Here is a 15410-nt window from a genome sequence, read left to right as displayed (position 1 = left end):
GAGTTTCGTTTTGGGATACCCTAATGTACATATATTTTAACCCACATGCTTTTTAGCTTTAACAGACCTCTTATTTATTTTGTATTTATTATGTCCTTTTCCTACTGTACTTTGGACTGGAATGAACTTAAAAATTAATTGTAATAAATGCGAGTATTTTCAGTATATTTTTACGAAGTTTTTATTTTTTAACATTTTTTGCTATACATTTTTGTGGCAAAAATATCTTAAATTTTAAATGAATAAGCTGTGGCACAAAGTTTTAAATATGTCAGGTGAAAGGAATAAATAATTATTTACATGCATAAGTATGTACAAGAGACTGGCGATATTTAATTCTACAAATAATAAACTTAAAATTAAGCTTAAAATATCAAACTTTAGTAACTGGTTTTCCATATACTTGTACTCACGGTACTGATAGATGAAGTGTTTACAAATACATATATTCACATATATCACTCATTAGTGCACCTTTGACCGAAAACCTTTGGACATCAATGGTCTTACGTCTGCGACATCTTTTCCGCGAGTCTCGGGCAGATAACGCCACGTCAGCAGGAAACAATACAGACACATAACAGCACACGGTAGAAAGGCGTAAGAACCCCAAACAGCCTCCAACATAGGAAAGAACATGCCAATCATAAAGTTGCCACTCCAAGAAAAGCAATTTCCCATGGACATGGCCACCGAACGCGATTCTACTTCAAACAGCTCTGCGCCGACAAAATAGGGAACAGGCGCCAAGCCCACATTGAAGAAGAATATGAACGAAGCAATAAAGACAATGCAAAGAATGGGCAACCAGCTAACGCGATCCTAAGATGTTGTAAAAGACTTGGCTTAGTATAAGTTTAAGTACGCATGTAAGTATGTAAGTATATATATATATACATAGTATATGCAAAAGCATGCTTACAATGTAGTTCAAAGCAAAGGCCATGCCGAGAAGTGACAAGCCACACCCACCGGAGGAGAACATCATCAGCGGTCGCCTACCGAACTTTTGCACCGTCACAGGACTCACGGCTGCGAATAGTAAATTCAAGATGCCAGCACCAAAGTTCATCCATGTTGCAATCTCCAGCGAGAAGCCGCCCTTCATGAAAATTCTCACCGAATAGAAGAAGATTGCATTGATGCCACTCAACTGTTGGCACAATGGAAACGAGCAACAAATTACTAGTGGCAACAAATATTCCGGATTCTTCACCACCGCCAAAAAGCTCATTTTCTCACTGGACGCTAAAGCGGCCAACTCTTTCATATCAGCAATTTCGGCATTCACACAGGCATCGGAATTTTTGCCGCGCAACCGTTGCAACTCTTTGCGTGCTGCCTGCTCATTCTGACGCATCAAATATAGCCAACGTGGCGACTCTGGAAACCAGAAGACCGGCAAAAAGCTAACAACTACGAAAACAGTATAGAAGCTGAGCGCAAACTGCCATAGGTCTTCGGTGCCGAATACTTGTTGCAAGCTGAAAATTTGTCCCACACAAATGCCGCCTGTCACACCGATGGACGTGAAAACTGCCGCACTGCCACGCAGATGAGTAGGTGAAATCTCCAGCAAGTAAATTGGATGTACTGTATAGGTAATAGCTGCTGCAATGCCAATTGTAAAGCGTCCGATCAGCAGCATCTCAACGGAGTCTGTCATGCGACAGAAGTGTAAGAGGATGCCCGAGACTGTCAGCAGGAATGCACTGACCAGTAGTGATCCCTTTCTGTAAGTAGTAAAATGAGCGCAAAATATAGTAAACAAATTATTAAGAAGCGGAAAAGATTAAAATAAGTATTTGCAATGAAATGGTACGACAAAATTTCGACTTCAAAAATTAGGATTGCACTGTGGGGCAATTTTAAGGGTCTTCTTTAGTACATTAACAAATCAATGTCCAAATGCTAGTTTCTTTGCATGTTATTGAAACCCGAGAATGATTTCTTTCTACCTATATTTTTATGTATAAATCAGGTAATTCTTATCTCCAAAGACTTGCATATCGTAAAAGTAAGCAATCAATTTTTTTGTGAAATTTTTTAACCCTTTAACTGCTCCGATTACGGCTCTTTTTGACCTTTGCTTGAAGCAGTTAATTAGAAATATCAGCTTTAACCCAGTAACCCAAAAAACCATTTTAGTTGAAGGATTTCACTGAAAGACCCAAAAATACAATAACCTTATGACTGATGTTAAGTGGGTTAAACGACTTACTTAATCGAAATCGACTATTTTCATTATAAATTTCAGTATTTTCGTTGCCCGTTAGAAAATACTCATTATGATAAGTAGGTGGCAAAGGGTTAAATTTTGTTTACGAAAAAAGTGTACGCTAAATTTTAATATAGTAAGGCTTCGCGAACGAGGTCTTCCCTCATATTCCTTCGAGAAAGGACTGGGAACATAATTCGATCTAGGACCTCTAATATAAACCTACAGCCGTCTATACGTATGGTCCTAAATAAACTAAACCCAAGATCTCTCATTAGACCTCTGCTTTAGGCTGCCAAACAGTGCTCGCGGCCATAAAAGAGGCTGTACTTTGGATAATCGAATCGTCTCTTAACCTGCCTTCAGTAATCATATACACCGATACCAAGCAGTTATTAAGTCACTGGTTTGCTGTCAAGGCTAGTGAAAAATTGCGATAGACCGTAAAAAATTCCTAAAAGAGTTAGCTTCAAAGCATGCTACCCATATTACGCGGATGTCAGGTCACAGAGACACACAGCGATGCGGGTAATCCGCTAGCTATCTGCAAAACATGGCTTAAGCGACACTTCGTCAGGTAGGCAAATATAAGATGGTCGGAAAAACCCGCGTGTGGTACAACTCGACAAATCTGGCCGAGCTTCGATAAGAAAAGATCCGACGCACTCATTTGGTTAGAACGCCCTCTACTAATTTACTTAATACTTTAAGTTAGCGTCAACTTGCTTGACGAAAAATATATTTGTGGTAGCCTAAGAATACAACAAAAACAAATATGTAGTAAACGAATATTTTCTTTACCTTCCAAAGCGATTACAACAACCGCCAGCGAAAAATGAACCAAATATGCCACCTATAAGAAATATAGATACAATCGCCGACCACAGCAGATCTAGCTGAGAGGGACTCAGTTCTACGTCGTAACGTATTACGAAGGCATCTAAGCACCAGGCTTTAATATACTGTGGAAAAGAGCGTATGTATAGAAAACAACAGTTAAATACATAATAGTTACGCAATAAAATTTGTATTTGCTTTACAAATTACATACCTCAGCGGGTGTATTCATAACACCGAGGCAATAGCCTACAGGTATTGCTGTACCAAAAGTTGTTGCTACACATATCAACGCCAACAGAGGTGTCCAGCCTTTGCGTTGCGTCTGGAAAAAATAAAATGTTTCAGGTTGCATTGGTTAATGTTGCTAAATATGCAGTTAATAAAAATTAATAAAAAATTTTAAAATAAAATTTGGCGATTACACGTTTGCTAAGTGTTTGGCTGAGTTTGTCCTAGAAGATGTTATGTGTGTCTTGATGTCTTACAACTACTTAGAAGGACCTGTACTTTTAAGCTACCCCCAAACCGTATTTTTATAATTTTAAGCAAAAAAACACGAATTAAATTCTCAGATATCGGATCTAAGCCAAATTAGTGTGGGACCATCTCTGAGGTACCACCTTTCCTTAAAAAAAAGAAAAGAATTATAGAAATCGGTTAACGTGGTCCAAAGTTATGCGATAACATATGTATAAAAAAATAGGGGTATTCTCGAAGTCTTGCACGATGCACGGATTGCACGAAATGCAAAAATACTATTCCAAATTTCGAAGAGTACGAGAACACCCCATTGCAAAGTGGTAGCATGCATGGGGAGCAAGCAGCGAAATTATGTATCAAATACAATAACAAGAGACAGCAAAAAAAAATTAAGTGAGCGAGATGAGAGGAATGAGAGAAATATGTAGCAATTCCAACAACAAAACAACTAGCACAGGGTCGCTATTATCTTGCTATGCTATTTTGCAAAATATATACATGGGTTTCGACGTTGCATATTTTGCAGCGATAGGAAATGTTGTTTCCCATGAGTTTTCTTGTTGTGTGTTTGCAATTTATGCAATCCGTGCAATCCGTGCTACGTGCAATGGCTTTGCAAGATTTGGAGAATACCCCTAATGTTCCGACGAATTGCAAACCTCCTCCTTTTTGTAAAGTCGGTTAAAAATAACTTTTATTTACGATATCTGAATTTGGAAAATATGGGAATATGGCTGACTTTTGCTGACAATTCGCAAAACTAAGTTCCTATTCGGCATTTGAACGTTTTGTGGTGTCAGTTTTTCATTATTCTTTATGTCAATGGAATCAGGTTTTGGATAGCATAAAGAACCGCAGGTGGACAATATGTAGACCAGTTTTTCTCCGTACAGTTTTTTGTACACATTCTATTTACCTAATAAGAATTACATAAAAAATAACGCAGCTGGAAAAAGCTATTCAATTTCTTTTGCAAATTGCATTCACCCGCAAAAAGTGTTGCCAATAAAAACAATTAGAAACGTAAAGAACTTCATGTGAAATAAAATTCTACGATAAAGGCAAATATCTATTGCCAATATTATTAATTTATAATCATTGTCATTTGTACATACTTATGTTGATACTAGCAATTTAAAAAATTATCGTCATAAGTATCTGCAATTATACAAACATTTGTACATATGTATGTATGCATGCAAGTATGTATTTATATCTGTCACGAGAGAAACAAATTAGAATTTTGGCTCGTGCTGCCAGTTAAATCAGCTATCGGGTGATTAAACTGTAAAAATATCATGCCCTAGGTAGTACGAGTACGTATTCTAATTAAATAAAAAATGTATTTGTTTTATTGTGCAACAGACATGAATTGTTCAGTCAATAATCTGTGAAAACAAATGCACTCAATGCCGACTCACGTTTTTGCAACCGTTGAATTACAATTGGTTGAGTTGAATATAACTTGTACTTGAAGGGCAATTAGCGAGGTCGCGAGGTGGAAAAAAGAGCAATTAACTACAATAAGTACCCGGCAAATGCAATTGTTATTAATTTTTACAAGAGCAGTTTGAATATTGTAAATATTTATGATCACTAATCAATCAACGAAGCTGTGAATTCGCTGACCACATACAAGTAAATACCTCAAATGCTATTTATACATGCTTATGTACATATATGTGCATTAGGGTGATCTGAAAAAAAAACGAACCTAACGAATTAATGGCTTTAAAAGGACCTATTCACTGAGAAGAAAATTCCCCAAATTGGATATATTTTTATTTAAATTTTAAGAAATTTAATGCCGTACAAGAATATGCGTAGAAAAATTATTATCGCAAACGGTTCAATAGTTATAGCATTTTTAATGAAAAACTATTTATTCATATCATTTAGATGGAAAATTTCTAATACCAACCGTGGCACAGTGGTTCAAAATTGGCATTTTGTGTCCACAATTCACTGGAGCCTTAATTTTTCACTCAATATAATACGTTTTTTTATTGAATGCTAATAAGATTTGCAAGAGACCGTTGAGTCCGACTTTAGAGGTTTTGTATTTTTGTATCAAATTTTTTAGTGCAAAGTGCAAAAAAAAAAACAGAAATTTTGAAGAAAATCGATTCTTCTGTACTAGTTAATAAATGTTAAAAATTAAAAACTAGTTGAAAACAATTAAAGGTTCTCTCATAAGCTTTCATTAAAAAAAAAATTAAAATTTCTTCTCAGTAAATAGGTCTATTTAAGGACATAAATTCGTTGGGTTAGTTTTTTTTGATCACCCTAAAATGCGTAGACATGTTATTGATAAAGTAAAGGGAGTTAAACGGTGAATCTAGACATGCAATGTTGGCAATTTAATTGTGTGTTAAATAAGGTAGTTATTGTACAATAACAAAATGTTGATTTAATACTTGAATGCTATAAACATTTAAAGCGTAAAAAGCAGTATCTCTTTTTTTTATTCTTACATAATTAACTTTATGAATACAAGTGTGTAGTAAATTTATGTACATAAGTATTTATATGACAAAGAAATTTTATTGTAAATTATTTATTCCTCAAATGCGTAAAGGCTATGGCATTAGGGCGTCTGTTGGAGATGCGGATGACATCTGGTACATATTTACAGTCTAACACCATTTAAGCGTTTAAAAGCAAAAGTCGTGTTAAGCTTTTAACAGGGCTTACTTACAGCATTACATAAACTAAAAATATGGCAATTGGAAAAAGACGACGATTGCTAATGCGATACCGGGAACAAAAACGACACGATATCAATAGCGCAATATGGAAAACGTAACGATAACGGCTTAGCATGCCGTGGAACATGCATTAATAGTTTGTATGTAAATTTCAGGGATCGTAATTATTATAAGTAAAATAATTTAAATCAGTATTTAATAATTAATTTGTGATTTTTAATTTTTTTCGCTCCAAGTAATAATTACACTGGTCAACAGTGTTTTTTTTGCCTAAGCGCGTAATTTAAAGTTGATGTGTTCGTACCTTCCACTAACATACATATCAATGTTAATAAAATCGAATTTAATTAAATATAATTGGTTTCCCAAGCGGAGCACAAGACGTGTTCACCGTCGTAAAATCTTAAGCTTAAAATTTTTGTATGTAAAATAAAGGTTAAAAGGGTGGTATGGGAGCTCATTATAAATTGTTTTTATCAGTTTAAAACATTTCGGTCTAGTTAGAAGTCCTCTAATACCATTTTAATCATTATTTTACATAAAAAAATGTTAAGCTTAAGATTGTGAATCCCCTAATTGTGAAAACCCACTTTGAAAAAAAAAATACATGTTTTGTAATTTATTTATTTTATACTTTCCTTCATAATGTTGTGCAAAAATGTATTCATACAATGCACTTGCTAAATTTCCAGTACGTTTTAAAAATCTTAATTACTCAACGGTGCATTTTTGCTTTTAATTAGCTGTGATTTAAATAGAAACTACAAAACGTAGTAATTATCAAAAGCACTGCAGTTTCGTACAATTGTGTGAATGTATGCGCAAATACATATGTATGTAAATATGTATGTACTGTTTGTGTGAGTTGAATAATGAAGAAATCATTGAGAAAATTTAAATAATCAGTCATGGCAGACCTTATTGTAAACTTAGGAATGAATAGAAATTAAAATTTGTCTGGAAATTAACGCTTAAGCTAAGAGAAATCTCTCCAACTCGTCTAATTGAGTTAGGCAAATGTGATATCGTTAGAAAAGCGTTCCTGTGTTTACTAAGCTTTGGGCATCAAAACTCAGTTGCAGTCCCTTCAACGACTGATAGGCTGCTGAGTCTCTTGGTAGAGAGTGTGCCGAAATGTATCCCATTTAATTAACAGTGAAGGTTAATCGTCCGTTTGTGCTATTCATAGAGAAGAGTTAAGGGTAAATACTCAATAAGTAGATGTCGGAAAACTTGGTAATTTCGGTAGAAATGTGGCTAGTCTGCACAACATCTCAATTACTAAACATAATAAGATTTTTACTTAAAGTTTTTTTTTAGAATTGTATCCTGAACTTTTATCATATTTAGCATTGATAAAATATTTACATATGTACATAGGTATAGTGGTATTCTAAGGTCCGAGTGCTTATCCAATAGTTTTGATCCACAAACATGTCCATATCTTTTCTCCGGGTCACCGGGTGTACGTCGTCTTAACTGTCCCACACCTTGCCCATTAACCTTCTCTAACTCTATAGCTATAGCCAAACTATAGTCAAATACTTCATTACACTTGAGTTTAAAGTCTGAAAAATTCTCTGCCATGAAAAAATTTCTCATAAAAAACCTTCTGCAATTCGGAGGCGGCGAAAAACCACGAATTGTCGGCTGGGTGGACGATCGCCCTATCTCGTCTGCCGGTGCGGGGATAGGACGTTTTCGAACCGGGCAGCCGGGATGGGACTATCTTTCACTCAGCCGTCGAAATGAAGAGAGAATCCCGTCAAAACAGTTAGTAAACTGTATGAAGTACCTACACTTTACAAAAAAAAAACAGGTTTTTTTAGTCTCTCTCTCTTTAGTGATTTCAGTAGAGAAGTGCTTATTGTAATTTTGACACTGCCAGCATCCTTATTTCTAGTGCTGCCAAAATTCCTTTTTTATAATAAATACTTTTCTAAATGCAAATAGTAACAATAATACTTTATTTTAGTATTAAGCTTCTTCGAGATTTTTTTGAGGATTTGTGTTTTCAGTAGGATTTTTAGAGAGTAGTTTGATAAATCATTGACGTTTGGAATTTCTTCCTTCGCCTCTTTTGAGCAACTTGTTGAAACCTAATGATAAACGAATTGGAAAAATACTGAACTAAATATTTCGAGTACAAGGGTGACTCTGCTGAGGAAAAAGGTACCTATTGTTTTCCAAAACCAAAAAAAAAAATAATATTTTCAAAGAGATACGGATTTTTCAAACTTGCCATCTATTAATAAATATATTTTATATAGTGCGGACCATGATAAAAATATTGTAAGGTAGAACCGCTGCGCAGTGGTTAAAAGCTGAAACTTAGTTTTCACAATTCACTGAAGCCTTCATTTTTCAATCAATTTGATACATTTTTTTTAATGAAAGCTAATAAAATTTGTTTGTATTAAATTTTTTAGTGCAAAGTGCAGAAAAAGTATCAATTTGGAATTTTGAAGAAAATCTATTCTCCTATTCCAGTTAATAAATTTTACATAATAAAAATGAGTTTAAAACCATTTATTATATATTTATAAAAAATTTGAAATGTTTTATAAAGAAATTCAAAAAAAAACAATTTCTTACTAGAAAAATGTTGGGTATACAGTTTGAAAGATTATTAAATTCTAGTATAATATAGTGCAATTTGCAAGTGGATAAGAGTTCGCTGTATAGACAAATTTTAAAGGCAATTTTTCAAATAAGGCAGTGTTAAAATCTTTCTTTTCGCTCTAATTACTTCACCTGGTATAATTCCGCAATGAATACAAACAAACAAAATTCAAAAATCGTGTTCAACTGGTCTCTTGCAAATTTTATTAGGTTTCATTAAAAAAACAAACAAGTAATTTTTAAGCAAAAAACAAAACCGACTTCAATTCTCATATAAATGCACATATATATACATATATAGCTCATGATCTAATGATCGGATCTAAACCAGATTAGTCTGAGACACTACCATTCCGATGCAAAAAGAATTATCAAAATCGGTTGAAATGGTTAAAAGTTATGCGGTAACATACATACAAAAAAAAAATATTCCGACGAACTGATAACCTCCTCCTTTTTTGGAAGTCGGTTAATAAGAATTTCTTTCCAATTCCACAACAATTATTTGATCATACCCACTGCACTCAATGTCCACCTTAAACCAGTAATTCCTGGCTATTAATTTATTTAGATTCAAAACATCTTAAATTACGTTTAATTAATGCGTAGTATATCGGTTTTCATAAATATAGACACGTTTATGTACATACATATATGTACATATGTATGAGTAAGCTCACTTTTATTAGAACAGGAACGGATAACAATAACAGTGCTCTTGCGATAACGTGATCTAATTAAAACCAAGGGATTTCACGTGATTAAGGCAGAAAATACTCCTGACCTAATATGTTTAATATTGCTCTTGTAATATTCCCTTTGAGAACTTACTTTTATTGCTTTGAATCAAGTTCGTTATTGCCGCTTCATTCGTCTTTATGTTGGAATCTTTTTAACAAGAACTCGCAATGTTTGGCAAAGCACATCGCGAAAGAGAAACAGAACGACCGACTTAGTTCGGTGGCATACAACAATTTTATTATAGTAGGGGATTCCCCAAATTCGGAAAAAGCCAAATTCCATATATTAGGTGTTCCTTATATAGAAAAACTGACCAATTTTTTTCACATTTCAAAGTAGTCACTGTTAAAAATAATGTGTTCACGTTAAGCGGTGTTCGCGTAATTGCGAGTGCACTGTACCTATAAATAAGCGCTTAAGTATACTTTTTCACATGCATAGATTGCATGTAAACATCCATTAGTTATCTAAGAAGGTTCACTGAACTTTAAAGGCGTTGAAAAAAACTTTGAAAATGATACTTACTGAAATATAGTATAGAATATTGGAGCATAAAAAAATATCTCTATAGTATGTACACTAGGGCGGTCCAAAAATGCATGTGAAAAAGTAAAGTCGGAATTTTTATTCTCTCACTCCCTGTAGGGGGGATTGTTCGATACCGAAAAAAATATACCCCTATTTTTTATTTTAAAATCAAAAAAAAAAATTAGACGTCGCTCAACGCGCTCAAAGTTTTACATGCCTTTTTTATGGGGAAAATAGAAATAGAATTATTGAAAATCAATATTTTTGGATCGGAAAACTTTGTTTCTCTTCCGAAGTTATTTATTTTAAAGTTTTTTTTTATAGTAACTATATTTATAGTTCTGCCAAAACCCCGATGAAATGCTAGAAAATGCTTAAATAAAAAATCTTTAGTATTAAAAAATGGTTAAATAAACAACTAGGTATTGTTATTGGAAGTCTCCTGAAGAGATCCAGAATTTTCCGATCGAAAAATTCTGATTTTCAACAACTCTATACAATTTCTACGAAAAGTGGTTTTTTTCCCATATAAAACCTCTAAATATTTTTTGATTTCAAAATAAAAATTAGTGGTATATTTTTTCTAATGCACACACATACCTTTGGACTACATACTTCAATCATCGATTTTAATCTACCTATGAACATCATATACATACATAATATACATATGTAAGTACTTGAGCTCTTTGTACTATTTACCAAAACTAGCCGGTATGATAGAAGATAATAAGTACCTCATTGCTTGAATGCTCTTCAGATTGCGGGTAGTGATAGAACTCGATTAAAATTACTGAAATGCTTAATTGCCACTTGCCTGCTACCAACCATCAGCAATCTATTCAATGAACCTAATTAAATCACTTCAATCTACATTTCCTTGAGAACTACATATGAATTGCAATGGAATTTTATTTTTACAAATTAAATAATTTTTAAAGCCAATAACAATCAAGATATCTTGACTACATTAGTATGTGCATATATAAATATGTACACATTTATATTGATTCAAATTTTTTCATAGCATTATATTTAAGTACATTAGGGTAGTCCTAAAAACTTTAAAATTAACGATTTTTCAGTCAACCCCCTTAATCGGTAATATCACGGTCACAGATGTCGCAAATAAATTTTGATCCCGATTGGTGACGGTTAAGGCGTGTCGCACAGGAGGTAAAGTACAGATTTCTATAGAGACTAAAAAAAATTAAAACAATTATTTTTTCATCTAATAACCAAAGTCGATACTACCATAGTCGAAGATATCGCATATAAAATTTGGTCACGATTGGAGTCGGTTAAGACGCAAGAGAGTCAAAGGTCAGATGCCTCTATGGACTCAAAAAATTAAAAATATTTTTTTTTTTCATTTAGTGCCGAAAATCGATCTAAACACTATCCAATTCCTATATAGAATTGCTCGCTATTTGTATTTGTATTTGTATTTATTTGATGTTTTTTCCCAGCACAACAATTTAACAAAATTATTTTACAGTGCCTCTATGAACTAAGAATAGAATTTATGTAATATTGAAGTAAGCATGGATAGGTTTTCGATATATTTTCAATTTCAGTGTGTTAAATCCTGATCTGTTACAAACAAAATCAACCGACTAATGAACAAAATCGATGGATAAATAAAAAAAGAGTAAGTGGTTAAATCAAAATAAGCAAAGATTTTTTGTATGAAAAATTAGCTGGAAAGAATGTTGCTCATACGCCATGTACACATGAGTAAAACGCTTTCCATTTTATTTATTTATCGCTTTTCTTCGTTAGCAGGCTTTCATACAAAATCAAAAAATTTACCAAGAATTCGTTATTTTTGCCCCTGTTAATGTTTGATTTTTTTTTAGTCTTTTCAGCAAAAAAAAAACAAATTAATTGGAATATTAATTAATTTTTCAGAAAATATCTGGCCTATCTTAAAGTGATTTATAGCTTTCATTTGCCATATTTCGTATTACGATTGTTCAATTCGTTAGTAAGATATACGTAATAAAGCTGTTTTAAGAGGAATAACGGTAAATCTCTAATATATCGAAAACCTATCCATAGAAAAAATAAAATAAAACGATTTTCGGAATAAGAGAGCAATTTTATATAGGAGTTGGATAGTGGCATCTGTGAAAAAAAAAACGATTTGTGATCCAGTGTTATTAGTACCATCTTTTCTTAAAGATATACCCTCTAAATTTTGTCTTTATACTATGTACAACCCCTAGCCATTTAAGAACTGCCTCCATGCTTCATAATGGTTTACACCGGGGAATATTCAGATTTTACCAAATTAGAGAAAAGAATTGTACATAAAAGGCTACTCATGAACGCATTTCTTACATAGCCAAATGACTGTATAGAAATACGAAGGCAACCTATCTAATTTTGGGATTTGACCAATACGGTTTAGCAGAGTGACGTTGACCATAACTTCTTGCTCTGATCGAATTAGGCCGAACATAGTGATGATCGATGTTTTCACTATCAGTGATTTTTTCACTGTGAATTAACAATCACTTTTGCTATAAGTTACTGCTAGTCAATAGTTTGTATTGTGCTTTTGTTTCTTTGTAAATTTTGAGGGTAATTTTTTGAATTTTATACAAAGTTCGAAAACTTGATACATGTTCATATGTATATGATACTTGTTGTAGAATGAACAATGTTAGTTAGTACAAAAAAAAAATAATTAATTTAATAAAAACAACTTTAGCTATAAAAAATACGAATATTGTAAAAAATTACCTTGTTCTCAATTATGCTCCGCAGTGGATGTACATATCGCACACGATCTTCAAAAGTGACACTACTTAAAATTTGACATTTTTGAAATTACGCACTAAAACTGTACACAGAGCTTTTGCTTACCTTTCAGCAACAGCTGGAGCAAATTTTTATTATAATTTGTTGAAAAAAACCTAAGGCAAAGTTTTCCTTGCGCATATGATCAGCATGTGCTAAGAAATAGTTTTTCGCATTTTCTGACGAACGTGTAATTTTGAATTGTGTGACCTCTGCAGATCGTGTGCGATGTGTAAAAATAGCAAATGCGTTTTATGATAATTTATATTTTTCCAAAAATTAATATTTTTATCATTCTCGAAAAAATTGAAGTAAAATTTAATTCAAATTTTGAGGCGTTTTAAAGTGTAAAATTTTAAATTAATTTCTGTAACGTTTCTCTCTATTTCCGCTTCAAAAAGCAATCGCAACAGCACTGTAATATTACGTAGAACCTCTTCAAGCCCTTCAAGACCTAACAACGTGCGGGTGATTTCACTACGCATATGTATAAGTCAGAATCATTAACACCCCAAGTTCAAAATGATATTGTTTTTCACTTATTTGTAAGTATTTATTTATTTTATTGCGTAGCCAAAGGGCTGAGTCAGCTGGGGTTGTCGGTTCGAATGCCGCTGAAGAAGTCTAGTCTGATGAGGAAATGTGGTGATTTCCGAAATAGCTATCACTTCTACCATTGTTGTTGCTTTTCCACAATCGTTTTTCATTAAAAACGGCCTCAAGCTCAATAAAAATTGTTAAATTAAAAAATTTTCTATTAACATACAGTTCATTCTCTAACAAAACCCGTATAAATCCAAGTTTAAAACTTTTTAGAATTTAAAAGACTTCCAAAAATGTTCATCCAAACTTCAAACTTTTTTCTCAAAATCTTAAATCACGATGTTTATTTTTAAAATTTAAACCGTTCGAGTTCATTCAGTGGCAGCTATGAAAAACCACATAACAGAAGGTATCTGGTTTTAATTCAGAAAATTTCCAGATGGCTAAATTTTAATTTATAATCAGTAAGTTTATGTTTTTTTTCAAATCAGTTTCTTTTCAATTTAAAACTTATCTTTTCCAAAAAGTAAAATCTGTTAATGTAGCTTGAATTTGCGCAGAGAGTGGAGGTCCTTCACAGAGGCATAACATCTATCGTGGGGGTCTCATTTGCGAAAGCTTTCTTGTGCCGGAGTTGGTTCAGTACTTATTATTTGACTGGATAAAAATTCGTTTCGGTTTTTTTAAGGCCTAGCAGATCCTTAAACGACTGGGAACTTTTGCAAAAGCAATATCTTATATCTCGGTTCAAAATTACTAGCGGTTCAAGAGCAACACATGTAGAATAAGAACGGATTTTACTCAGATATAGAGCTATAAAGCTTAGTAAAAACCTACTAAAATTTCTTTATTTCTTTCTTTATTTAATTTTAGTCCAAATTCTCTTGCACTAATTTTATTGCAAAGGGGTATTCTTTCAGTTTGTCCTTTTGAGCCAATTTACACGATGACTTTTCATCCTGGGTAGGCAAGTCATGCATGTCGAGCTTGTTGGCAAGAAGTGTAGGGAAGTCAGCGGGGTAGGCAAGCACCCACGGCCTGTGAAATCACTTTTTCGTAGTTTTACTTTGAGTTCGCGATTCGCTCCGCGCTTTAAAAATGAGGACGAAAGAGTTGATCAAAGAAAATTTGACACTTAAATGTCAAAAATAAAAAACACAAGAAACGCCGAAAATAAAATGTCATCGTGTACATGCACGAGGACTTTCGAAGACTTTTTTTTAACAGGGAATGCAATCTGAAAAGTCATCGTGTAAATTGGCTCTTTCTTTCAATAAGGCCAACACTTACCTCGCTTTCATTTTTCTCCACTTTGTTATCCATTTAGTATGGTGTACGGATACTCCAAATATTAACTATTTTGTCGTTTGGTTTTTTTTAACACTACTCTTTGATTAGCTCTTATCACATGCAATGTTATCACTTCAATATTAATCTGTGGCAATATTTTTTATACTAAGATTTTATAGTATAATAATGCATCGATACTAAGTTTTTTGTATGTTTTTTGCATAAATGGTCTGGCTGTGATAAACAAGCGCATGTGTACAATAAATTAACTATTACTGGGATTTTTTGTTTTTTTTTTAGATACTGTTCACTGCACTTCCGAGATACGGGTATCAATGCGATCGGCGCACGTTCCAATTGCCTTTCTATGTTCACAGTACGTGTTTTACACAACGCAGCGCAGCGCAGCTCAGCTCCGCGCAGTACACAGTATTTTGTAATTTTATTTTTTGTTATTTTGCTGCTTTATTTTTATTATGTGTTTTGGGTTGTTGTAATGTTTCAATTCTGTCAACCTGTGAGTTCTTTCTGATTCGCGCGCTAGTAAATTCTGTGCGACGTTAACTACGGTCGGTGCGCTTATATACCTACTTTGTAGTACCGGCTTCGGACGATCCGTACGTCACAGCTAATAT

The 15410-nt window shown here is 33.4% G+C and overlaps 1 protein-coding gene across 1 annotated transcript; it reads right to left on the bottom strand.

The window, feature by feature from the left end:
• Positions 1–168: 168 nt before the first annotated feature.
• LOC108363871 (solute carrier family 2, facilitated glucose transporter member 3-like) lies at positions 169–15312 on the bottom strand. Its single transcript, XM_017617389.1, has 5 exons — positions 14776–15312; positions 3270–3380; positions 3020–3180; positions 923–1733; positions 169–822 (listed from the first exon to the last, which is right to left on the bottom strand). The coding sequence occupies exons 1-5, from the start codon at positions 14806–14808 to the stop codon at positions 466–468; spliced, it is 1473 nt and encodes a 490-aa protein (XP_017472878.1). The 5' UTR covers positions 14809–15312; the 3' UTR covers positions 169–465.
• Between the last annotated feature and the right edge of the window lie 98 nt (positions 15313–15410).

This window comes from Rhagoletis zephyria, unplaced genomic scaffold (assembly GCF_001687245.7).
Source record: "Rhagoletis zephyria isolate East Lansing unplaced genomic scaffold, Rhagoletis_zephyria_1.1 Rzeph_scaffold_00029, whole genome shotgun sequence".
Lineage (NCBI taxonomy): Eukaryota > Metazoa > Arthropoda > Insecta > Diptera > Tephritidae > Rhagoletis > Rhagoletis zephyria.
Note: the sequence above shows the minus strand (reverse complement) of the source record. Positions and strands in the feature narration are given on the sequence as shown.

Excerpts from the sequence above, each read along its gene's own strand:
- LOC108363871 (XM_017617389.1), bottom strand. The coding sequence starts at position 14,808 with ATGGATAACAAAGTGGAGAAAAATGAAAGCGAG. Across the intron at positions 3,181-3,269 it reads TTATGAATACACCCGCTGAG|TATATTAAAGCCTGGTGCTT; the intron begins GTATGTAATTTG and ends TCTTTTCCACAG. Across the intron at positions 1,734-3,019 it reads TGTTGTAATCGCTTTGGAAG|AAAGGGATCACTACTGGTCA; the intron begins GTAAAGAAAATA and ends TACTACTTACAG.